Genomic DNA, 25,436 nt, shown 5'->3' with positions numbered 1-25,436 from the left:
CCGAATTAATGTTATTAATTAAACCAATCCGAATCAATATAAGAACAACAATCTTGCAAGGGTTTGTATGCATGCGGAATGAGTATTTTATTCATAACCAGTTTATAAAAATAAAATACAAAATAATTTCAAACAAAAAGAGGGAAACACTGTACAAGGTATTGATATGGTACAAATGATAAATAAACATAAATAATTACAGTTATATACACGTCAAACTCCCAGTTTGGACATTCTTTCCTGGAGACTGTACAGTTTCATTTCAAACCGATCAAACATTACAACAAAAACATTAAACATTAAAGAAATACCCACCAACGTCAAAATGACAAGAAAAATCAGCAAATGTTACAATAAATAAGTTCTGTTCTTTATAAGTTAATGACAGTTAATTAAGTGTTATTACAAGAAGTGCACCAGGGATTTAGTTTCCATTTCACCTTTCAAATTATGGGTTTGTTTTGTTTTTTGGTCTATGGGAATCTGCAACCATAAATACCAGCAAGCTACTATTAGCGTAACACCTTTGATGAAGCAATCCGCTTTAAAAAAAGAGGCAAAGACTCATCAGGAAGGCCTCACTAGTACTACAACTACACACGGTTGACGGTATGTGCAATAATCATTTAAATCAAGAAAATGAATATGATTATCTCTGAAAACCAGCAATGCCATTTAGTGCCACTTCATGTCTTTCACTGCAGCTAGTTAGCGTTTCATTTTCACTTTACAATGACTTCATTTAAATAATCACTTATATTTTACAAGTATATATTAAAAGTCTGCACAACAGAGTCATGAATACCGAAAGCTGTAAATGCCTTCAACCCACAGGTGTGTCTGAAATACATAAAAGAGGGAGCATTCAAGGGTTGATTGCTGGCGACAGGTAGAAATTGCGCACCCTCCCCCCACTTTGGGGCACAGACTAATACACGCATTTACAAACACACTTTGAGTATACGAAGGTTTTGTTGGACTTTGTTCCACCAGTCAAGCTGGAAACTGCCCGAAAAATCGGGGAGCTCTCTGCGTCGACAGATGAGTGACAGGAAGGCTTAAACAGGCCTAATACTGGGGATGAACTCCGGCACAGACAAAGCTCAGTCATCCCTCGTTATGCACAGAGGGGCAGAGAAGAGACGTTAAGGCGACTGACTGACTGAATGCTGTCTGCCTTTGGGATAAGTCATCTTAGCTGCTCTGTGAGGCCACCGGCGTCGTCTGCAGGGTCAAAAACAGCAGCAAGGCCTTCAGTCTGCGTTCACTCCCAAGTTTAACAAATCTAACTGCATCTAACCACCACTTTTATCAAAACATTTGGCAATGTGAAGCAAGGATTCACATTAGACTTTCCACTAGGTTAACCATAAAAAAGCACAGTCTATCATATTCAAATCAGTGCAGGAAGTGCAGAAAAGAACAGGAAAATCACTCAGCCCGTCTGCTATAATCTCACCGCTGGGTTGGAATCTCAACAGGATTGGTTTGCAGCTTCTTCCTCGGTTGTTGATTTCATTTTTTTCTGTCGAGCATGCAAAGAGTAGCGCTGGGAGGAAGCTATCTTACAGTATCGTACAAGCGGAGGAGTGACAGGAGGATTTGGAACTGACAAAACCACTCCTTTGGCATGTGCACAGTGCCGGTGCAGAAGCAATGAAACAAGAACATTCTTGCACAGAGAAGCATGGAACAAGACCGGGGTGTTAGATATGTATGTACAGTAAACACAGCCTCCGGTTAAAGGTCTGGAATTTACTGTTTCTTTAAAAATCTGACATCCACGCAGGAGAGTTAAGATTCCATTTCATCGATGCAAACAATCGCTACTTTTGCCCACAAGTAAACTGCTGCTCAACAGATCTGCTACGTTTTCAATATGACACAATACTGGCAAGATGGTTGTTGTGTTATAACGACTGGCACAAGTCTGATTTAAGCTCCTTTTTTTTGCTAATTACAAACAAACCAAAGAGGATTTTGAAGCTGCCCAAAGTGCCAAGGCACACGCTAAGGTGAACGTCTGTCTGAATATTACTCATTACGCAGCTACCTTATCTACAGCGTCGGATTCAGAGAGGGGATTTTTTTTCCCCCACGCAACTATAATTTGCAGTCTCTTGGCTCACGTTTCCCTCTTAGCAACAGAGTAGGCACGTGAAGGTGTGTGTCCTCACATACTTTACATGATTGATTGTAGACGAAGGGGGACACGAGCACAGCGAGAAGGGCAGACGCACCACCGAGCATCAAAATAAATATCTCAATAAATAGAGCTGTACAGATTCATTTCTTATGCATTCACGGGGAGCATAAAGTCAATAGTGTACCCTGCCTCCAATCTCCAAAACACTGGGGATGCGAGTCACCGCCAAGCCATTTGTGATCAATTGCGCCGATGTTCCACGGCGTAATCCAAGTGCATTAACAGGAGTAAATAAGCTAACACTACTTCATGGCGCAGGACTGATAAATATGGATAACAGGATCTACTTACTCATGAAGCTGCAGAAACAGCCAGGAAATCACAGTTAATTCTTGGAGATTACTGGTAATTCTAGGTTATTAAATATAAATGAAATAAGGAGTCTGACGTGTCCTGATAGGTCCTGGGCCACCCCTCTATGTAAAGGTCATGTTAAAACCTAGAAGATCAACTGATGTAGTGACGTGCATAAATGACAGGTTCAGTGGCCTAAAACTTGAATTTGTCTGGAGATACAATTGTTGGAGATACCCCTGATGAGACAGCAACACAGTCGTAATGGTTCCAACCGACAGGGAAAAGAAATTTTCTCTGTATTAAACAGGAAGACCCTGAAGGCATCACCGGAGTCTTCCCGGCAGCCTGGAGGGTAACTATCTGCTCAGCTTGCTGGAGCATTTGCCCTCTCGGGTGCAGCTTTTCCCTCTGGACAGATGCAGTAGGCCGGCGCGCACCTGGCGGCTGCAGCACGTCTCCAAGTGGTGATGGTGGAAGCGGCGTGGAGGCGGCGAGCCAGAGAAGCTGGGGGGGGAGTGGCTGCGGCCCAGACAGCCGCCTCCTCCGCCGCCGCGGTGTTCGTGGCGGGACGGCGAGGAGCTGACGGAGCGCTGCAGGGAGGAGGAGCTGCGAGGGGACACGCTGGAGCTGCGGTGGTGGTGCGGCGAGCTGGTCAGGCTGCAGACGCCCTTCCTGGGGCCGTCATGCTGGGCCGAGGATCGGTGGTGAAGGGGGGAGCCTCGAGAGCCGTGCATCAGGTGAGCGATGCACGTCAGGAGGTCCGAGTCGCTGTTGCTGCCAGCTCGAATCCGGTAACGTCGAAGCCTGGGGATGGAGAAGCGGAAGACAACTCTGCTGAACTGGCTAACTGCCACAATCTGATGGGTGAGAGAAACTTACCTGCCCTCTGCCGTGGGGCGGCAAGGTGGCTTTCCTGGCGGTGGGCGTGGCAGGAACTGTGCAGCCAGCTCTTCAGCAGAGGAAGCTGAATGGATGGGACGGGGGATCCTGCTCTTACGGGATAGAGGGGAGGAGGAGGAGGACAGGGAAGCAGCGTCGTCTCCTTGGCGATCAGAGCGGGAGCCCATGAGAGAGTCCTCATCCTGGGAGCGGTCTGAGGTGGAGGACAGTGGGTCTTTGGCGAGGGACACGACGATGCCACGCCTGTCAGACAGAGACGGGGAGGCAGTGGGAGACTGCACGGAGCCCTGCTGGCTCGCTTTCTTCTGGAGGAGTTTCTCTTTAGCGGAGCCAGGAGTCGGCGGCTCCAGCAGGCTGGAGGGCTCCAGGACCGGGATACGGCTGTGCCTTCGGGTGGGGTCTTTACAGGGGGCAGCTGGGGAGGAGCGGGCCGGGGGCTGAGTCGCCTCTCTGCCCTCGTCCCTCTTTAGCTTCGGCTCTGTGGCACAGTGAGTTTGGCCATTATTGTTTTCAGAGTCATTCAGCTTTGGGAAATATCCATGATTTGAATCCCTTTGGGTATTAGCAGGAGGGGAGAGGTGACCGTTGGCAAGGATGGGGCTGCGGGGGGAGCGAGGTGAAGAAGGCGAGCGCGGAGAACGTGGTGAGGATGCTCGGCTTGGTGCAGGGCTCTTTTCTTTTGCGCTATTCCCATTGAGCAGTATGTCAGCCAGGGGGTCTGTGGAGGTCCCGAGGTTGGTGGGAACCTGTTCCTGTGGGGAGCAGATGTGGTCCGTGCGCTCCAGGACCTGCTGAGCCTCAGTTTCAGCTTCATCATGCCTCTCCAGCAGATGGCACTGCAGGGCGCTTTCTGAACCGGACTGGGAGGAGAGCCCAGAGGGACGGTGAGCTGTCAGCTGGAGGGGAGGAGGTGGAGACACAGAAAGAGGAAGAGACAACAATGTTATTTAAAACAATCAATCAAACCGGGAATAAAATTGTCAAAGGCCTGTTGCTGATAGACTACAACATGTCGAGTTGTGCTGTAGTGCTGTAGCAAGAGCCCAGTACAGATGAGTGGAACCAAACAAGTGATATCAAATGGGGTAATAAATGATTAGTTTGGCAAATGGCATGCAATACCATAGCTACCATTATCAGAGCGAAACACACAAGTGCTATGGCAGTGTCAGTCAAGCTGTGAGTACTAAACCAGCAGGAAACGTTCACTTCGCAGGGGGCTTCAGCGAAGAGAGGGTGAGGAATAAATACAGGGAGAGAGAGAGAAAGAGAAAGACAGAGAGGACAAAGACGACCTGAAACAAAAGAGAGCGTGCAACCTGTAGTCATGACTCGACATTCCAAACACACATGCCACACAATCAGTCAAGCACACGTCTCTATTCAGGTCACAAGAACACACATCCAGACACTAGGACACATCTGACCCATGCTCTGTCTGGCCTGCACAATGCCCCTCATGGCTTCTGGAGAGAACTGCCTGACAACAACGACACAAAAAGCAAGCCAACTAAACAAAGAAGCCAAAATGAGCAACTTAAACAAAAAAAAAGGACAAACATAACAGAACTGATGACGACTGGTGAGCGCCAATGATGCAGAGCTAGCTGAATGGAGGTTGTTTTTTTGAGTGTTTATTCTAGCCAAAATTCAAGAAATGAGTCATCGGGATTCTGGAAGTGTGTCAATCACCAATGGATGAATTTTCCTGATATTATGTGTGTATGTGTGTGTCCAAAGACCAGATTTCAGGCAGGGGACGGAGGTTTTCACTCTGCTGACTCTGCTTTTTAAATGGGACTGCGGTGGTCTCATCACCTGCTGGAGCTGGGCACGAGTGATGCGTATAACAGAGGGAAACTTGGTGTTGACAGCACCCGCCGGGATGGCCGGCAGCTTTCTGCGACTGGGTGAGCAGCGGGTGCCAGGGGCGGGGTTTGGTGGCAGTGGAAGGGAAACGTGGCAGGAGGAGGTGGAGGAGGAGCGGCGCTCCCGACGCTGCTGGTCGGCAGACAGGCTGCGCCTCATGCCCGCGGGCTGGCACTGGAGCAGCGGGTCCGAGAGGGTGGTCAGGAGCGCGTGAGGGCTCGGAGAGCGCAGCGGGACGGGACTGGAAGTCCGGGCCGCAACCTCCTCGGGCAGGGATGGAGGAGAGGTGGGGAACTAAAAGACGGGAGGGAGAGAAGTGGGTGGTGAGGGGGGGGGGGGGTGGTGAGGTGAGGGGGTGAGATGGAGGAAGCACGGTGGAAGAACTGTAAGGCAGGCTGCTTAGAAAGCAAGCACGAGGGGAAGGTTGATCTGAAGAGGTGAAAAGCTAGAAACATTAATAAATTTGACGATTTTTAGGTTTCCAAAGGGCGAGAGATACAACTTAGGGAGATTTAAAGCATTAAAGGAACTGTTTTACTATCTATTTAATGAATTCAACCACCTATATGGCATGAATCCTTTCGATAAATAGCCCTCTTTGTACTGCCCGACTTCTGTAGCTGGAGCTTTGCCTCCTTTGTCAGAGTACAACAGCAACTTTAGGACCAACAGCGAGTTCTAATTCAGCAACACACATTGTGATTTTCATCAGGTCGGGGGGGGGTGTAAAGGACAGACGACTTACAGGAGCAAGCTTGTAGATTAAAACAACAAAAAAAACAATAATCAAACCATTTCATAGCAAAGCTTTGAGAATGAGCAAATGAAGCTAAAAAGAGCACTGCAATTTTTTGGAAAATAAGTCAAAACCACTGCATTATATTTAAACCACAATGCCATAACTTAAGTTTATATTCTTTCATGCAATGACTCGATAAAAAAGCTCAGCTTATACGAAAATAAATGATCAAGCAAAGAAGCAAAAAAAATCGAACCAGGCTTCACACCACAGCAAGATGCAGTCGGTGTCTCCCTGACTGGTTTATGGTAAAAGCATCTTTGGCTACAACTGTGCAGCTTTTTTAGCTCTGGAAAATGCTGACTACAGCCCTGTGTGACATGAATGTGACCTGAAACAGAAGCTCTTACCTGAGTCAGGACTCCCTCAGCCAGAGCTTCAGCGGGGCTGGTTGGGGTGATGGCAGGCAGAGCGCCCGCAGGTCCGACACTGAGCTCCAGTTTGTCTACTTTGACACTTCCTTTGGAGGACGCAGTGCTTTCCTGCTTAGTTTTTTCACAACTTGGGCTTGGGCTGCCCTTCTCCAGTCCTGGAGTCTGCTCCCCTGGCAGGAGCACCTCAGGCTCCTCCTCCTCCTCCGAGGGGCTGGTGGTAACCTTGGCCCCTGGGGACCCGCTGGGCCGCTCCACCATCACCCACTCCCTTGAGTCAAACTCCTGCCTCCCAGAGCTCAGATTGAGGGCCACAAATCCTCCGCTGCTGGCTGCCCCCTCTCCCTGCTCCTGAGATCCAGACGACGCTGGTTTAGGAGAGTCCCCACCGGACCGGAACTCCTCGTCGTAGTGCCAGACCCTATCAGGGAGCTCCCTGCCTGGAACAGCTTGACCCTGAGTTACTGGGATGATGGCGGCCCCGTTAGCCTCCACGTCCTGGTGCCTGGCGCCAAGCTGCTGTTTTGCTGAGCTGGATAGTCCCAGAAAAAAAGCACTTGTCATTTCTCAGGAAAATTTGGATTCATTCATTAAACAGGACTGGCTGCTCTGGACACATACCTTGTTTCCACAAAGCGCTCCAGATTGGGTTTGGACTCTAATCCAAGCCTCTTCTCGAGCTCAAAGCTGTGAATATTGCGGAGCTTCCTTAACAGAGGGCCATCGCGGTCCGAGCCCACCACCTCAGACGGCAATTTGACTGGAGAGCCCAGACTGGGGCCAGCATAGGGGCTCTGGTGTCCTGGGTTTGCTTGGTTGTTGCTGTGTTCCTCCTCTGCTGCCACCTAAAAAGAGCAAACCCCCTCCAATAATTAAAAACTTCACCATTAAAGTCTGAAGCCCGACGCTAAATGCTAAATGCTAAAATCATTTCAGGGATTGGGGGGGTCAACCCGACCTTCCAAGCTGTCGAGCGGATGCGGTTCCGATTGCGGTCCAGCTCCTCCCAGACATCGGCTTCCTGGTTGCGGTGTGGGTGCAGGGGAGAACCCTGCAGGCGCTCCGGAACCGGGTTGTTCTCCACGTCGCTTAGCTGCTCGTCTTGCAGGACCTCGTCTGTGTTTTCCCTTAAAAGGTCGCCAGGGATCAGGGAGGCGTTGGCCATGCTGTGTAAACAAAAGATCACATGTGGACGCCAGGAGAACCTCGAATCCACTGCCATCGCTCCGATCAAACATACCCCATGTGCGCCGGAGTGAGGCGCGTGTGATGCTGCGGTGTGGTGGCGGTGGTGCTGATGGTCAGAGTGCCATCCGCTCCGGTCCGCTCCCAGTCATAAGGGTCGTTTTCCACAACGTTGTAGGTTTTCATGCTGTTGTCAAACACGGACATGAGCAGCTGCAGCGACAAACAAAACACAATCAACCTTTTATTTGGACCGTTGGAAGTCAGAAAATTCCTTTTTATCTTTAAAGCCAGATAAAACCTGGTTAATTACCTGGTAATCGGGTTTCGTGAAGTAATCAATGCTGGAGATGTGTTCCAGGAACAAACCAAACTCTGCTGGGAGGTGCTTGAGCATCAGGCGGTGCTCATAAGTCTCCTTCAGTTTCCCCACGTGCTCCTAGGAACGAGCAAACACTCATCAACACACAGCACACACGCCTGTCACGAGCCATCATTTTAAAACCACGTGTTGTCCCTGGGAGGGGGTCATCACTCACTTTGTCCTTGATCTTCCTCCAGGGCAGCTGACCCACCAGAAACTCCACCAGCATGTAGAAGAGGGACCAAAGGTCGTCGTGGCGACCCATCTCCTGCAGAATTACGCCAGGTTTGAGTTCACGGCGCCCCCCAATCAGGATAGGGATTAAAGGAGCGGACACTCAGGAGCTCAGAAGCAGACACTGACCTTGTTCTTGTGTGCATTGACGGATGCGTAGCGGACTGTTCCTCTGAATCCAGCGACTGGGCGGGGCTGGCAGGCCGAAACAGAACAGAGGGTAAATAGTCCGGTTAAATAAAGAACGCCGTGACTTGATATGATACAATTTTGACGATAAACATCCCACAAACAAGTGGGTAAAAGAAGAGGCCACTCACAGGTCGGACTTCCTGGTTTGAGTTGGTAAACTGGCGAGCCAAACCAAAATCCAGCATGTAGCAGGTTCGACATGTACTGGGAAAGCGGCCCATGGCAAAGTTGGACTGGAAAATGGGAGTCGGTGTGATAAGGATAATATAAAATGTAACATTACCAATGAAGAAACATTAACAGTGAAGGATAAAATGTGCTTGTTGTGGAAAAAGAATCTTCAAATTTCAAATTCAACTTCAAATGTTGCTAAATTTTGACAAATTATCAACAGTTAGCCAGCAACAATGCTAGCTGCTACAGTAAGTTTTAAAGTCGGCCAGACAGCGGTGTATCCACATGTGCCAGGCAATTAAATATGATCTCAGAGTATCTACTCCTGCACCCGGAACTCACCGGTTTGATGTCCCGATGCAGGAAGCCAACAGAGTGGATGCTCTCAATGGCCTCCAGGATCTGGCGGCCCAGGCGCAGAGTTGTGCTGATGCTGAAGGTCCCGCGGGTCATGCTCCTCCTCAGGTCAGCCAGGTTGCGACCCTGACAAGGCGGAAACACAAAGAACATCAGTGTTGAGCGTATCGCTTCACCTGTTTGAGCTACCTTAGCTTCCTAGCTTTGACTCTGACCTGCAGCTCCATCACCACGTAGTTGAAGCGGTCGTTGCGGCCGCAGCCCACAAAGCGACACACGTGGTCTTTACCTGAGGGGTAAAGAAAGGGGACAGTTCTGGGTTACTGCTGGGGAGAAGCTCAGGTCACTTGATGTCAGTTGCATCGTATGACGAATCGATACACACTGCGAACCCATAGAGCTCACTTCCCCTATCAGCACAGAAGTGTGTGTGTGTGTGTGTGTGTGTGTGTGTGTGTGGTGTGTGTGTGTGTGTGTGTGTGTGTGTGTGTGTGTGTGTGTGTGTGTTAAAGGACACTGCTGCGATGCCCTGGCTGCAGCCACGCCCTCCAGCAGGCAGTAAAAGTTATGAACAAACAGCTTCTTTCTACTTTAACTTGTTTCCTATTGGATTAATTCAAATGAGGTAAATCAAAGCCTCTAAAAGAGCAGCGGAGTTTATTCCTCTCTGATGTTCAAGTTGATAGCTGGTCAGTGTTGTTTGGTGGGGAGGGAGAGAAATCGGCCCTCTCAGGTTACACAGCGGCTCCCTCTGGAAGCAGCCGACCTATGATGCCTCAGGCTTCGGCCATTAGACAACAAACATGATCCCGGGCCATTGATTATCCTCTCAGAGGGGAGAAACCGGGATGACGGGAGGTTAAAAGGCAGGAAGGAAGAGGGGAGGGTCGCATTGAGAAAGAAAGGAGTAAAAACAACCTCTGGCTGCTACCTGCTTTTCACAAATCAACCAGTCAGTTACAGATTATTACTGGTCCATTTAGCCTCTTTATCCATTATTCCCAGTCAAATTAGCTTCTTTGTGAGATTAAAACCAGTCTGTTTAGCCTCTTTGACTCAAACAATCCATGACAGCAAAAGCTATTATTTACTCTAATAAAAATATTTTGATGAATTGTATATTATAACCAGTCAATTTAACTTCTGTGTTCCACAATATTTTATTTAGCTTCTTTGTCCCACCATAGTTGGTCTAACTGCCCCCTCTGTGCCAACATAGTTAGTTTGCCCCATTATAATCAGTCCATTCAGCCTATCAAATCATTTAAAACCAGTCTATGTCCCTGAACATATAGCTTCTCTGTCCCACTTTACGTAAATTATATATATATATATATATATATACATTATTATATACCGTATATTGTTTCCTAGAATTTAGCTAAACCAGGTTACTCGTACTTGTTACTAATTTGTTACGTGAAACACAAAAAGGTTTATCTGTTCCCGGTAAATCCAGCTCTGAGACCTCTGGAGCTGATTTGAGGATATTTTTCCCCTCTTTGTCACCTTGTGTTTATTTTTACAAGGGATTCTTTTAGAGGAACAATCAATGGAGCCACCGGGGAGGGCGAATCTGCCCCTGACGCGTAACCGAAGACGGTGAAGCCATTTCCACTCACCCTGGAGCTTCTTCAGCACAGCCACCTCCATCTTCAGCACCTGTTTGGGCTGCTGGGCCGACTCCACCTTCAGCGCCACGTTGATCCGCGTCAGCAGATCCACCGCCTCGTAGATCTCCCCGAAGCCTCCACCCCCGATCTTTTTTACCTGGAAAAGGAGACACTGCGTGAGAACTGCTACGTTTACAGTGATAGAGCAGCTTTTGGAATCATTCTGGTCATTTTAGACCTTTTCCTTTTTACTGTGGTAGATTATACCTAAAGAGTAATATTAGCAAATGCTACAGTATATATTAGAGTCTGAGCTACTGTAGCCACAGGAAGCAGTATGCCACCACCTACAGAGAGGGAGCCGCATCAATATTTACATAAATACCTTACATTTAAATTAACAAAAGGTGTTCAGGTGGAGAACATCAATCTTCTGTGGCCAGAGATAAAGAAACGTTGTGTACACTCAAGGTTAGCATCTAAATATAACCATATCCGAGCATTAGCTTGTATTTTTCTGCTTAAAAGAGGACTTTAAATAGGTTCTGATTATCCCTTCAGCTCTTTCTGACAGGGATAACCAGGACGAGGTAATTAGATCAGCTTTAAATCACTCCTGAGGGGATGAGGGGAAGAAATATGTCTGCACGCTCCTGTAAACACAGTTGTTTTATGTGATTCACATCTATCCGCAGAGCCGCCGCCAGCAGATTTAAATTCCCATGATGTCCTTCACTGTCCTCCACGCACGCGGGATCTGGTGCTGCTCTGAGATAAAGTGGTGGGATTTGCTGTGAGGTTCTTACGTAACTCTGCTCTTGGAAGACAGGAAGTGACGCCAGTTGGGAACAAAAGCCCCACGTGGAGCCCTGGATGGTGCAGCAGTGCGAGGCAGGTTCCTCCAGAGCTCTGCTCCCTGACACAAATACATGCAGGAGCTATTTTTGGATCTCCCGTACTGCAGCAGCAGCACGGCCCGGACAGAGGCGTGACCCCGAACCTCCCGAGCCGCGGGTCTTTCACAATGTCAGGGGCCCAGAGACAAAAGCGCCGTTTGATGAACAAAGGCTTGTTGTTGCCGTTGGATGTCAGCGTCGGAGCTGCACAAACACACCGGGTACCGTCCCCGGGTGGCACCACACTCACCACTTTCCATCGCTCTTTCACCAGGGAGAGCACGCTCAGGATGTCGGCTTGCTCCGTTCCCCCGCTCATCCCGCCTGCGGACCGGGGACGCTGTCCTCACTGCCTTCGTCCCAGCCTCAGACCAGGCCTGACATTTGGGCTGAGATGGAGAACCCTGCCAAGACCAGAGACACACACACCACATAAGAATAATAAAGGCAACTGTGTTCACACATATATGGTTACAACAGAGGACAGTGACCAAAGGAAGCAGAGAGAAAGCTAAAAATAAACCAGCAGATAGTGACAGTGAGTCTGACCTCTGCATTTACGCCATCCTTTACACACTAGCAGTGAACACACACACACACACACACACACACACACACACAGCCAGGCAGGAGCATTGGGCAGTGGGAATGGGTGCCATGCTCACCACAGCCTGCCCAGATTGGAACCAGCAAACCCTCTGGTTACTTCCTTCGCCATAAGATGCCTATAGATGCACCGATCTCCGTCCAGGACCGAACACGAAAGCGTGACGGTTAAATCCGGATCACAGTCTGAACCTCCTGATACCGGAGCTGGACGCAGCGGTCTGGCTCCACAGACTCAGACAAACGTCCCGAGTCTTACGTTACCACGACGACGCCATGTCTGCGGGCCGTCCATCGTCCCCGCTGCGGGCAGGGACTGATAATCTGCTCAAATATAAATAATCTGCTTAATCTGGCTGGATTTGTATTGCAATAATTTGCTGTTTGAGTTGACAGCATCATATTAGAGCAAGCGTTTCTGTGTGTGAGCGCGCAGCAACACATTTTAAAACCATTTATTTAAATTTCAAGACGTGTTCCTTCAACACAAACACAAATAATGCTTCTTTATGAATCTCAACAAACAAATAACAAAACAACATTCTGACGGGGTTTAACCCCTCAGATTACAGGAAAACGATCATTTTGCCCATCCACACAAATTAACAGAATTATATATCTTTTTGAACCCTAGGTGGAACAATAACCACAATTCTGCCGTAAATAAAAGGCCGCAGGAGTAGCTGTCGCACGTGTAGCAGTCCTGTGACTTTAATCGATAAAATTGTCGATGAACTTGTTCAGGAATTTGTTGGGCCTATCAGGATTTTAATCAATGAATAGTGCTTTTTTCCTTTTCCCCACATCACAAACCAGAACAGTTGGTGCCTTATTCAATAATATAATTCTCATCCAACCTAAAATTCCTCCACACAGCAGATTATAATCTGGAATTCCAGTGAAACGGGAATGCAGCAGAGATGAGCATTCTGCACACGCAGCAACTGTTATGCAACAAAGTGCTGTTCAGTTGGTGATCCTGACATCAAGGAGGCATGTCCTCCCAGAATGCACTGGGGCTGGCAGAGCACAGTGTGTTTATGTTGTTCTAATGAGCTCGTTGTGCTCGAAGACTGAATAACAGCGGTGTTAAAAGATTAAGATGATATCACATCGATAATGCTGTTTCCTCTGCTGTGTTAGCAACAATGAACATGCATTTGACTGGTTACCGTGTTTTTAAAAGGAGAGGTAATCCCAATAATAGCTACTTTGGATAGTTTGGATGGACTACAAGGTAAAGAGGTCACTGTAAAATCAATAATGTATGTCCTCTAAGCAATGTAAATGTTGGTCCAAACATTAAAATAGAGACAATGATATCAGCAGCTACAAAACACATTAGCATGCTAATACGTTCAAAAGAATGTCCTCATCTGTAACCATAATAACTACCAGGACTAGTAACATACTTGTTTGTCAAAAAAGTTTCTCTTTTTCACCTAATGGGGGTCGTTAGATCATTTTCATATCATTCTTATGCTACTAAATAATAAAACACCAAAGTTACCATACACACTGTAGTTGTAAAGTGCAGCTGGAAACACTGGCTGACATCAGTGGTGCTGTGTCACAACGTCAAGGTCACTCGTGTGGTGTAGTTTTAACTCCTGTGACGTCTGATCTGAAAACTGACACATTTACAGCTGAGGAACGCCGAGACCCTGACAGCTGAAGGAGAAAAGGTGGCGTCTGCAGAACCCCCCCCAAATCCTCCCATGTTTTCCTTCTGCTCAGAAGCAGCCTGGGTGGGTGGGAGGAACCGCAGGGAGTTACCTGGAAGCCTCCCAAAGACGCACGCCGCACGCACCAAAATCAAACACATTTTTCCAAAGCGGCGCCGGCGCCTACACGAGTTTGGGACCAAACACTGACGAATCTCACACCTCCCTGCGACGTAGGGCTGCTCATCCTCCTCCTCCAACATCCACCACCATCAATGAATAACAAACACCGTCCTCCAACCATCACTACTCATTCCAGCATGAATCACGCTTGCTGACCCCCCCCCAAATCTCATGGCCGTGATGCTGCAGAGCTGACTGCAACACTAAACCCCGGTGATGATTGGATGCTGTCAAAACTGCAGGGGAAAGCAAACATCTGCTGAATTTTCTGTCTAATCCAGATGTGACGGGGATTTATGGGACTGCTGCCCCCGAATGTGCACGCAGGGTGAGGCGGCTGCCATGTGGAGGCCCTCGCAGATGCAGGGCTGTGTTGTCGTCACTGAAGCCCTCGCAGCCGTGCACGTCTCGGATAAACAGCCCCAATCACTCATTTACAGGCTGTCTGTGCACGCACATAAAGGTTTCATTTGACCGCGACGCTGTCGTGCTGCCCTCCCCGCAGTGGTGCGTGTGTGTGTGTGTGTGTGTGTGAGCCTTCTCTGTGGAGATCTGTTGCATAGCAAGTCGGTCGCCACAGCAGATTTACTCAAGCGCGTCCACGCACCCTGGCCAGTACACAGGCCACGCAATCCCATCCGGCCCCGGCGTATGTGGGAGGTTATGCAGCCCGCTCCGACACCGCGCAGGCGAACGGAACCGCGCAGCTGCAGGCGACAAATGGAGGAGGTGGCGGGGGGGAAAGATGGCCTCCCGGTTCTGGAGCCTTACCTCGGATCTTTGCTGACGGTCTCTGATCCGAAGCGGCGCCGGGTGTGGTTACGAAAAATCCACTACGTTCGGGGGCTGCGGGGTCGACATCGAGCGGAATCCCATAGCGAGCGGAGCATCCAGAAGGCGAAGGCGGAGACGGGCGAGAGGAGGGCGGAGAGAGCGGAGCGGGCGGCGGGGTCGTCTGCGTGAGTGTGGCGGTGCTCTTCTCCTCCTTCCGCCTGTCACCTCAGCATCTCGATCGGTCGCTGCGGATCCGTGACGCGACGCCTCCGTGATGATCGCCAGCCTGCTCCTGCGCACGCGCCTCAGACTCGATCGCCCCTCGCAACAGCTCGGGGGCGCGCGCAGGACCCTGTGAGGCTCGTGGTCACGCGCACGCAAGCGAAGGCGTCGCCATTTCTGCGTTTTTTATAGGGCTTCATATTTTGTGACGTTAGAACACAACCGAGCAAGGGCAGACTATCGATGTTACCCCAAAACGGATGACTTATCTCTTTTTAGGCCACATTAGTATTAATACTAATTAATGATACTATTTAAGCGTTGATAAAGGGGAAAACATATTGACCACTAGGTGGCGACATTTCTGCCAAAGATGTAATATGGAAAAGATGGTTCACACAGTATAAATGAAAGAACTTAGGAGCACATTTACTAATAGGTTCTGTACAGAAAACAGCGGTTCACGTTCCTTAAAATTTTGGTTTACCACTAAAAATGATTACTTATATGATTGTTTGAAAATGTACCACATTATCCGGACAGCGTGCAATTATTTATGGGAGTTAATGAGAAAATGACACTTACACCATTAAGTAACTCGGAACAACACATTTGGTGAGTGCAGACCTCCGCCAAGTAGGTGACTTTCCCACATACTGTGAATTACACCCACAACTAATTACCTTCAGTGCGTTTGTGTGCCTCTGTACACTGCTCGTCTTGTGTTAGGTTAGCCTCGCTGAAAGGATCGATTGAAACGGCAAATTAAATCATTTTTTCCGATTAGAGAATCGATGCACTTGTAGACAGAGGGAGAGATCTGAGTTGTGATGAGAATTGTCTTTATCTTGTTGTATGTGTTTTACCATATGTTCCTGTCTTCTCTTAGAAGTCATTAGCAGATGTAACAAAGATCAGAGACATTCCTTTCACAGGATTGTTGTTGTTGTGTTCCATTGTAATCTCAGGAGCCAGTCAGGCAGGGGGTGTTAAACACCTATCATAAACGGGACATCAGGGTGGGGTTGGTGATCTTATTTGCATAAAGAATGGGAACTTTGATCTGGCCACCGGGGAAGATAATGGAGAAGGACTGTATCAACACCAAAGGAGACTGGAAGAAGAGGACGAGGTCATCCCAGCAGAGGAACTGGATTGGATTGCATGAACATTGAGAATTTGCATGTGTGTTACTATAAAGGACTGGGCCAAGGGATAGTTAGGTTGTCAGACTTCATGCCCTGGCAATTGACTCTGTTGTTGCTAGGGTTATGAACTGGCCCGGAGCTCTGTAATATTTGTATCTGGAATTGGTTCTATTGTTAAAATACATTTTGAAATTGGTATTTTTCTTCTTTAAGTCTTCATTCAAAGAACACGCGGATTAGCAGCTACACACAAAGGTATTGCGATCCAACAGTTGCCTTCCTTTAATGGAGGTTTTTCAACAAATGGTCAAACTTCCAACGAGCTATTTCTTGGTCCATAACAACATTTAACGTCCTTGGCGGAGGTGATCAATTGATAAGTCGATTATATTAACTTCACCCGACAATAACAGTAATAATACCCTTTTTAAATCAGGGCTCCATTTCCCATAATTCCTCGCGATATCACAACAGGAACTGTTTCGATCGCCGTGGCCGGGAAACGGCAGCAGAGTGAGACCTCTCTCTGCTCGCGCTTCCTGATGGTGACGTTTCAGGATCCAGCCGATCAGCGCTGTGTCGGCATCGATCGACCCCGACGGGCCACCTCCTCCTCCGCCTCCGAGGGCATCTGAAGAGGGTTGTGAATGAGCCCCGCACTCCCATCTCCGCGATGGCAGCGACGGACACGGTCTGAGCGTGAGATCGTAGCAATGTAGCTGCGTGGTTGTAGCGAGCGTCGGTGTGATTCGCGCCTGTAGCCGTTACCTAGCTTAGCTTCCCCCCTCTCTTCTGTCCGGGACGCACGGTGGCAGCTCGCCCCCTCTGTCGCAACCGCAGGAGGATGCTGAAGGTGTTCGGTGCCCTGGTTCTCCTCGGACTGGTCATGGCGGTCTTCACATCTTGGATGTTGGACAAATATGACACGGCCTGGCACCCGAAACGGAGCGTCCGTCAGCCGGCTGATGGAGACGGATCTAAGGGCAGCGCTCCACCATTTCCCGGCGGCGAGCTGAAAAATCTGTTCTGGTTTATTCAGGTAAACTGGTCCAACGCTGGGTCGTCTAATGGTTTACGTAGTTAAATCGGGAGGGGGGGTCTACTTTGTTAATATTAATGTGTATGGACTCGATATTGTATCTCAATATGAATCACGATATGATCGCGGTATTACGAATATTCTTTGCTTGATTTTTATCAGTCTGTCACTTTAATTGGTTACTTTTGAGTTAGTGAGTGGGATGTTTTATTAAGTTCAGAACAGGGTGAGAAACGAAGATCATAGGAAAACACCTGCTGTAAGTTTTATCAAATCCTGAATATAGTTATAGATGTGATATCTAACCACACCCTGGTAAATATACTGTATATATTTGGCTATGCTCTATAGTATTAAAAAAGAAAAAAATAAAGACCCACTTGTTGCATAATGTGCTCCTGCAAATATGCTCTACTGCTTATTAACGTCAATAAGACATAAGTCTACACTGTGACACAGATTTAGTTTTTAAAGATTAATGCTCTCCCTGTAGGCAAACAGGAAGTGGCAAATTTGCCCCCAGCACTCTGGAGTTATTGTAGGTTTCCATGTACGTCGTCGGCTGCTGCAGATTAGCTGGTTCTGGAGCTCTTTACACCTGCTGGCTGTTCCTCCTCGGAACGCTCTGTGAATGATTGACAGTCACCGCTGGGTCGGCGGTTTAGAAAGCTGCCGTCGGACTTTGCTCTTTTTGCGCTTTTGAACTAGAAAAATCACTCGTTCTGCTTTTTTAAGTCACTGATTGCGTTTGTCACGTCTGCTTCCAGGTGTCCGACATACACATCAGCAGATTCCGCGACCCACGGCGCGTGCCCGACTTTGAGAAGTTCTGCACCGACACCATCGAGGTGATCAAACCGGATCTTGTCCTTGCAACAGGTAGGGTAGAAGCTTCATCTTCAGGCTGGTGGGGCCCCAGCACTGCATCACTAACCGCCGCTCCCTCTCCGCAGGGGATCTGACCGACGCCAAGACGGAGAACAAGATGGGCTCCCTGCAGCACGAGGTGGAGTGGCAGGCCTACCACAACGTCCTGAAGCGGTCCCGCGTGATGGAGCGCACCAAGTGGATAGACATCCGCGGTAATCACGGTGGGTAAACGTCACGATCCCTCCAATCTCAGACAGCAGAGGCTCCATTTACTGCGATTGGCAGGAAGTCAACCCCTCCTTTTATGTCCAGTGCTCTCCCTTATTAAATCAGACACTATTAGAGGGGAAACTAGATCTCCGTGGTTCGTCTGAAAGAACTCCCGTTATTGGATCCTGAATCATTCTGCTGTTATCAATCACGGCGTGCGACACATGTCTTGTTAGCGTAGCAGGTTCCACACAAACGGCGCATTAGGATCGATATCTTTCTGTAACACGAATACGTTGGATTCCTGAATTAATTATGCGTCCTTCCGCAGGGAGTTTCTTCCTTTTCCAGACTGAGTTCTGTTTTGCTAATGATCCATTTGATGGTTTTTAATTGTTTGGACTCACCATGATCTTATCTCTCCTGACAGATGCCTTTAACATCATCTCCCTGGACAGCGTCACCAATTATTTCCGGTAAGATAAAAAAAACACCAGAGTTGGCGGTGTCTGTTAGCGCCACGTGTGTGGTGTGATTGTTAATGAGGATTGAGTGCGGTCCACCCCTGTCTCCACTGTTAGCATTAAAATATACTTGAATCGGGGCTTTCGGCACCATCCGTGACCGCTTTCTCCTTCCAATCCTCCCCAGGAAATACTCAGCTAACCAGAAAATTGGCTCTTTTCACTATGTTCACAAGACTCCCTTTGGCAACTACTCTTTTGTCTGTGTGGATGCAACTCTCACCCCAGGACCCAAGAGGCCATACAACTTTTTCGGGATCCTGGAACAGGTACAGCGTCCTGCCTCGGCACAATCCTGTCTCTATGAGTCTCATTGAAAGTCATTGCTGCTTTCCATAACAGGCTCAGATGGACCTGCTGGACAGGTTCCGAGCTGAGAGCCTGAAAAGCAACCAGACAATCTGGTTTGGCCACTACACCACCTCCACCGTCGTCTCTCCGTCTCCGGGTCTGCGGGAGATGATGAGGTAACGCGTCTCCTCTTAAAACCGTGTCTTGCTTCCTGTGTCACACAAGCCTCTTTCGCACCAAGTAGTTATAGGAGTTCTAGCAACAGTCTGCTTCCAAAACAGTTCTACTAACTACCCTCTCTGAACCCTGGTTTTTTATCTCGCACTGACCAGTGGCCATAGGGGACTGGTAGGAGTGGTTGAGGAGTAACTTCAGCACCAGGGATTCTGCTCGAAAAAACTGGTACCAGATATCCAGACCGGCAGGGTTTCAATTTACCGGACAAATTTCTGATCAGATACACAGGCAAGAATGATTGAATTGAATTGATTTGAATCAGATTTATTGCCATTGTTCATGTAATACACAGTATTACACAAGCTAGGAATTTGTCTTGGTGTGACGCTGCGACATTCAACATAAAGAAGACAACACTAGAATAAGATAAATAAAATAAAATAAGACATATATACAGTATATACATAAATAGTAAGAAATGATGTCAAGGAGTTAATCTTTGATTGAAAAAGGAGGCTACAATAATGTTTGCTGTATGTGATTGAAATATAGATACAATAAGAAAACAGTCCCCGAACACGTTTCTGGCATTGAACAAACGGTGGTTTCGACCATCGTTGACGAGCCACAACAATGCACGTCTGGTGCTGCGACTCTTCATAGAGCTAATCACCTCTTACGAGAGGAAAAAGATTAGCGCTGGGCTAAAATATGCTAACTATGTCAAAGATGTTTACGTGGTCAATAGGGAGTTAGAACGGCGTCATTTAAAGAGGAGGAGTTGTCACTGACGGGTCCTATGCTAAGGTCGAAAAGGGTTATAGAACTACAGATAGCTCTCCGGTGTCAGCTTCAAATATTTGTGTTTTAGTTCTGGGGTCGCTTACCTATGTGGCCATTTGCACACGCTGGGAGGCCTGATGCCCGTCCTGCACAGCCGACACCCCCGCGGCACCCTGGAGCTGGAGCTGGGGGACTGGATGGACAACCGCAGGTCAGGCCGATGCGTTGTTGCTGGCGTTCCCTGAATATGAACACACGGCTGCAGCGGGATGTCTCAGATTGAACCTGCTGAGTCGGCTGTCTGCAGGTACAGGGTTCTGGCAGTCGACCACGACCTGCTCAGCTTTGCTGACCTGAAGTTTGAGCAGTGGCCCGTCGTACTCGTCACCAACCCCAAGGACGCTCAGTACATGCACCCCGGGGCGGAACCGCTGGGGCGAGTCCGCAGATCAACGCACATCAGGTCTGTTTGTACTGAGAACGCTTCTATTTCCTGCCAGTCGTCCGGTCGGAGAGGCCTGCAGAGAGGTGACGCCGTGCTTTTTAACAGGATCTTGGCCTTCTCGGAGGCTCCGATCACAGCGGTACATGTCAGCATCGACGGGGACCCTCTGGGAAAAGGCCACTCGGCTGGAGGTCCTCTCTATGTGCTGCCCTGGGATCCGTCTCTCTACCTCAAAGGGTTGCACACTATCCAAGTTAAAGTGGAGGTCAGCGGAGGACGCGCGCCTGGATTTTCCCCGCTGAAGCGGCAAGGCTGACTGCTTTGGTTTTTTCTGCTCTCCGCGCAGGACTCGGCCGGCCGGTCGTCGGCGCGGGAGCAGCATTTCACCTTGGAGGACAACCTGATTCCCGGCTTCGGCCTGGTACAGTCCTTCCTCCTCCTCACCGACCACTACATCCTGGGCCGCGCCCTCTTCATATTCACCGTGGTGATGAACGTGGGCGGGCTGATGGCCTTCAGGTTCATGCGGGTCTCCGTGAGCAGAGGTGAGCCAACGCTCGGCCCCTCCCACTCCTGTCTGGACACTCCAGACATTCTGCTCCTCTAGTGAGAAGCCTGTGAAGTCAAGATGTTCTGTTCTGTTCTCCTCAGGACTTCCTGCTCATGCATGCTTCGCGCTCCAGCTGGTCAGTAGAACCGACGCCTTCTTCTACTCTCTGCTGCTGTTCAACCTGTGCACAGCCTTGGGTGAGGCGGCTGTAACGTCCCCCGCGTCTGACCATCCTCAGGAGCGAGACAGTTGCCTCCATATCAATGTTGCTGGTTTCCTCGCAGGTCCGTGGTTCATCGGCGAGCTGATAGACGGCCACAAAGGCGCCTGCTTTGCCTTTGGCGTGTTCATCGATGGACACTACCTGGAGGGCAGCCTCACCTATGTTGTCGGAGTCATTCAGGTGAGGAACTCAGAGGCCGGCCCCCCACCCTCGCATGGACTCCCATGCAACGGTCTCCGTCTCTTCCCTCTTCCAGATGCTGTTCTTCAACATGCCCCTCACCGCTTACCTCTGCTGGAGCGCCCACCACCGCTGCCACGGCCACACCTTCCGGTCCCACTTCCGGAAGCCGGGCTGCAGCTGGTCGTCCCTGGTGGTTCACCTGGTGATGCTGCTGCTGCTCGTCTGGCAGGCGCAGTCCTGCCACTTCCTCCTGGAGACCTACGGCCTCATGTCCTTCCTGATGTCCCCTGTCCGTACCTGGGCTTTAGGTCTGGGCCTGCTGCTGGTCTACCGCGCCTGGACGGGGCCCTCCCCTCAATTTCACGACAGCAGGAAGAGCGTGGCTCCCTCCTGACAGTAATTGCTGCCCCCCCACCGCCGCCCTCCCGTCTGACTCATACTTTGCTGTCACTGTTTGCTTTTGAAGCATCAACACACACACACACACACACGCGCGCGGTGTTTTGCTCACTGCCATCACCTTGGCAAACCTGTTTAGTATCGTTTCTGAATATGCATGTTGTAAATCACCGAGCACTTTTCCAAACAGCCACAGCAGCACCGAAACTAATAAACCGGCATTTGCGACACCGGGGAAATCAAATAAGCAGTTTCGGCCTTGTGAGGACCCCCGCGGCGTTAGGTTCTTCTGTGGTTCTTGCTCGTTTATGGCGCTTTAGCACTTTTTGGAAGTGTTGCCTTGGCTCAGTGCCACTTCACCACTGCCAAAGGATAGAAAGAGATTTTTTTCCTGTGTATTCCTTCCACTGGAATTCCTTCCCATCCTTCGGTGTGTGTGCCAATCCCATCCTCATTTTTACCTCAGTGTTGAGAGGAAACACCGTTTGGAATCCTGTCTGCTTTTACAACTGATTAAAATGTGGATATTTTATATTCAGTTGTCATTCAAAGGATGAAGATGCGTCGTGGCTAAAGGAAAATGAGTGAAGGCGTCATTACAGAATGAAGTACTACTCTATTTTTTTATATTTATCCCGCCTGGTTGTGTTGGTGGTTTCTTTCTTTCTTTCTGGCTTTTTCCCCCCTCCAACTGTGAATTTTCTGTGTTTGAAATCAGCTTTGCGTCCTTTTTCTGTGAAGGTTTGAGACAATTATCTGGTATTATTATGTTAAGTGTCAGCAAGAACTTTCTTTTAAAAACAAAAATTGAAGCCAACAGGTATTTTTCACCCAACATTTCCCCAATAACCAGGACTAACTAATGGGGCTAAGAAAAATGTGCAATTTTGATGACTTTACTAACTTTAGTTCCTCTTTTCTGTGGGTATTGGAACATTTTGACGCACATATTTTATTTTATTTTTTACATTTTACAGGGCTTATTAAAACAAGTTTCTCAGCTATGTCCACCAGGAGGCAGTATTGAGCGACTTTAAAGGGAACTACTCAGTAATTACCTCCATAACCATGATTTGTTTGTTTTTTTTAAGTTTTGAGGCTGTTTATCTTTTATTGGTACTCACTTCATGTTAATTCATGACCTGGCTTGTGGTTGAGGATGTGAATGCAAAACTGTCTGGGCCATTAGCAATAGAGGAACTGTGGGGATCCACCACTATCTACATGCAACGGTTGTTCTGCACTCTCCTGTGTTCAGACACTGACAAATATGAATGAACTGATTGTTTTCCACTTATATTTTTCTCGTGATAACTGGTATGTCGGGGCCGACCTCAGTTTTATTTTATTAATGGTTTGTAGTGCTGTGACATATTCATAACAATAAATCGCACTGTCTATAAATGTGCATTTTTCTCTTCTTATACTGACAACAGGTACCTTGTTTTGTACTTCTGAGAACCAGGAACTTTCATTTGCAACCTTTGTTTTTATTGTGTTGCGTGAACTTTAGTCTAAAACAAGTCTCTTTTCTCAGAGGCTGGTTAAAAACAAAAATAACCACGTTTTTTGTGTTGTACCAGTAATATTTAATCAACCCAACTAAAATTACTGTTGAATATGCAGCCGCAGGTGACTGAGATCACATGTGCCATCAGTTTTTCCATTCTGAGATCTTAATGATTTGCTTGCCGATGTTTCCTCCTTTCATCATGGAGCAAAACGCATCTGCAAGCAAGCGAAGGACTGTAAAAACACATATTATCCAGACAAATGCAACCAGTCAAACTCGCGTACCTCCTATATTTTCAATGCCATCGGTCACCGTTTCCAGCGCCTGTAAAGTGCAAGCATAGAAATGAGGCATGGGCAGAGGTCCTCTCCATCAAACACGCATCATTAACCCCTCCTCACCTTGATCTGCCCTGATTTGACCCACTGGCTCAGCTCATAGAGGCCAGCATCTAGTTTGTCCGTATAGCTGAGCAAGATGAAGCGCTCCCGGGTGATGTTCTTCCTTTGCAGGACCTCTGATATCTCCTCACTCAGGGGGGGAGGATAAGGCACATCTTTGTTGTACTGAGAAATCTGCCCGCACAGGATCACATGACTGCTGTGGTTCATCTGGAGATGAGATGGGAGGCAATGGCCGGCTGGTAAATGTAAATACTAAGATCTGCAACCGTCGCAGCTCATATTTGTCTCACCTGGGAGATGACAGCATCACTGATGGTGCCTCCCACATTGTCAAAATAAACATCCACCCCGCCGGGGCAGCACGCCCTCAGCCTGGCAGGCACGTCTTCCGTGTTGTAGTTGATAGCTGCTGAAAAGCCCAGATCCTCTATTAGAGTTCTGCACTTCTGATCAGAGCCACAAATCCCAACCACTGTCACGCAGCCGTCCAGCCTCCCTATCTGAAAATATGGTACATTCAGGACGTCGCATCCAAACATTTGGTTCTATAGAGCTATACTTACCTGTCCAGCGATGGAACCGCAGGCTCCAGCTGCTCCACTCACCACCATGGTCTGGTTGGCATCCTTGGTCACATGACCTTTCTCCCTTATGCCGAAAAATGCAGACAGGCCTGTGATGCCCATCGCCCCAAGAAAATGAGACAGGTGTCCATCGACCAGCTGTGGATCAACCTGCGAGACAAATGTGTTAATGTCCCGGCCCGTGCCCCCACACAGCCGGAGCAGCAAGCCTTACCTTCTGTAAGACGGTTCCCTTCAGAACGGCGTGGGTCTGCCAGGGCCAGCTGAAGAAGGTGACCACGTCTCCCTCATTTAAAGCTCCGCAGCGAGTGGACTCCACCACACCAACACCTCCGCCATCCACACACTCGCTCAGCCGCCACGGAGTCAAGTAATCGGTACCGGTGTCTTCGTTCATTCTGCATCTCTGCAGGGGGAAATATGCACGCACGATGGAGGAAAGGAGCTTTAGGGTGCATGAAGCCACGGGGGTTGAAAAAGAGGTGATCTCACCTTCATCACAAATTGATAAAGGCCACTTTTACAGAATGGAATTGTGTATATGTATTATCCAGTAATACCATGTAGGGGTCCACGGAGAGGTAAAGTGTCCGAACCATGACTTCCCCATCTTCTAGGTCAGGAACTAAGGTCCCCTCCTCCACACGGAAGTTCTCAGGCACTGGTGCACCGTTTTTGCCTTAATGCAAATAAAGCCACAAGGAGAAAAAAAAAGAGCAATGTCATGCCCCAGCGTGGGGTAAAAAATAATGTTCTTTCATACCTGGCCGTGAGTTGAGAACGATTCTCTTCACTGGCACCATTGTAGATAACGCCCTTGACAAAACTGTAAAGGAATCTTTCAAAACAAACACACCCCTCTACAAATAAGTAAAGTTTCTGTACTTCCCCAGGTCGCGGTTTTAGATGCTATAGTTACATGGTTACACGACAAAACCACCAACGCGTTTACTGCGCCTATAAACACTGTATAAAGTGAGAGTAATTCTAGATTTGCGCAGGCTAATGTTCGCAGACAGTCGGACACTAGCTGGTGAGCAGCTTTAAGGCAGGAGGTTACCTGCCATGTACTTCCGGTTTTGTTAAATTTCGCGGCCGAGGCCTTTTGTACGTTATAGACACTTTTAATTCAGTAGTCGATTAAATACAACATTTTTAGAATCTTCGTGAGATTTGTTTACAGCCAT

The 25,436-nt window shown here is 48.5% G+C and overlaps 3 protein-coding genes across 4 annotated transcripts; 1 reads left to right on the top strand and 2 right to left on the bottom strand.

The window, feature by feature from the left end:
- Positions 1-62: 62 nt before the first annotated feature.
- On the bottom strand, positions 63-15,288 carry ttbk2a (tau tubulin kinase 2a). Of its 2 annotated transcripts, XM_057058338.1 has the most exons (16): positions 14,682-15,288; positions 11,708-11,861; positions 10,571-10,718; positions 9,164-9,237; positions 8,934-9,074; positions 8,546-8,650; positions 8,355-8,420; positions 8,167-8,259; positions 7,941-8,066; positions 7,683-7,840; positions 7,401-7,608; positions 7,064-7,287; positions 6,422-6,974; positions 5,222-5,566; positions 3,383-4,299; positions 63-3,307 (listed from the first exon to the last, which is right to left on the bottom strand). In XM_057058338.1, the coding sequence occupies exons 2-16, from the start codon at positions 11,774-11,776 to the stop codon at positions 2,860-2,862; spliced, it is 3,675 nt and encodes a 1,224-aa protein (XP_056914318.1). In that variant the 5' UTR covers positions 11,777-11,861; positions 14,682-15,288; the 3' UTR covers positions 63-2,859. The 2 variants fall into 2 exon arrangements, with proteins under 2 accessions (XP_056914318.1, XP_056914319.1); XM_057058339.1 differs by lacking the exon at positions 5,222-5,566 and having other exon boundaries at positions 14,682-15,284.
- Positions 15,289-16,346: 1,058 nt separating this feature from the next.
- tmem62 (transmembrane protein 62) lies at positions 16,347-23,152 on the top strand. The gene is made up of 13 exons (XM_057058345.1): positions 16,347-17,093; positions 17,861-17,972; positions 18,047-18,184; positions 18,604-18,649; positions 18,825-18,966; positions 19,040-19,164; positions 20,037-20,159; positions 20,256-20,411; positions 20,499-20,658; positions 20,740-20,938; positions 21,045-21,140; positions 21,228-21,346; positions 21,423-23,152. Exons 1-13 carry the CDS (start codon positions 16,899-16,901, stop codon positions 21,741-21,743), a joined length of 1,932 nt encoding a protein of 643 aa, XP_056914325.1. The 5' UTR covers positions 16,347-16,898; the 3' UTR covers positions 21,744-23,152.
- A 161-nt stretch (positions 23,153-23,313) lies between these two features.
- Positions 23,314-25,286, bottom strand: ptgr2 (prostaglandin reductase 2). The gene is made up of 8 exons (XM_057058346.1): positions 25,013-25,286; positions 24,810-24,928; positions 24,464-24,655; positions 24,229-24,399; positions 23,956-24,165; positions 23,663-23,872; positions 23,546-23,585; positions 23,314-23,476 (listed from the first exon to the last, which is right to left on the bottom strand). Exons 1-8 carry the CDS (start codon positions 25,050-25,052, stop codon positions 23,403-23,405), a joined length of 1,056 nt encoding a protein of 351 aa, XP_056914326.1. The 5' UTR covers positions 25,053-25,286; the 3' UTR covers positions 23,314-23,402.
- Between the last annotated feature and the right edge of the window lie 150 nt (positions 25,287-25,436).

Source organism: Takifugu flavidus, chromosome 16, assembly GCF_003711565.1.
Source record: "Takifugu flavidus isolate HTHZ2018 chromosome 16, ASM371156v2, whole genome shotgun sequence".
Lineage (NCBI taxonomy): Eukaryota > Metazoa > Chordata > Actinopteri > Tetraodontiformes > Tetraodontidae > Takifugu > Takifugu flavidus.
Note: the sequence above shows the minus strand (reverse complement) of the source record. Positions and strands in the feature narration are given on the sequence as shown.

Coding starts and splice junctions, on each gene's coding strand:
- ttbk2a (XM_057058338.1), bottom strand. CDS start 11,776: ATGAGCGGGGGAACGGAGCAAGCCGACATCCTGAGCGTGCTCTCCCTG. Junction 5,567..6,421: donor CTGAGGGAGTCCTGACTCAG/GTAAGAGCTTCT, acceptor CCCGTCTTTTAG/TTCCCCACCTCTCCTCCATC. Junction 3,308..3,382: donor CGCCCCACGGCAGAGGGCAG/GTAAGTTTCTCT, acceptor CTCCATCCCCAG/GCTTCGACGTTACCGGATTC.
- tmem62 (XM_057058345.1), top strand. CDS start 16,899: ATGCTGAAGGTGTTCGGTGCCCTGGTTCTCCTCGGACTGGTCATGGCG. Junction 18,967..19,039: donor TTTTCGGGATCCTGGAACAG/GTACAGCGTCCT, acceptor TTTCCATAACAG/GCTCAGATGGACCTGCTGGA. Junction 20,160..20,255: donor GACTGGATGGACAACCGCAG/GTCAGGCCGATG, acceptor GGCTGTCTGCAG/GTACAGGGTTCTGGCAGTCG.
- ptgr2 (XM_057058346.1), bottom strand. CDS start 25,052: ATGGTGCCAGTGAAGAGAATCGTTCTCAACTCACGGCCAG. Junction 24,929..25,012: donor CGTTCTCAACTCACGGCCAG/GTATGAAAGAAC, acceptor ATTTGCATTAAG/GCAAAAACGGTGCACCAGTG. Junction 24,400..24,463: donor AGGGAACCGTCTTACAGAAG/GTAAGGCTTGCT, acceptor TTTGTCTCGCAG/GTTGATCCACAGCTGGTCGA.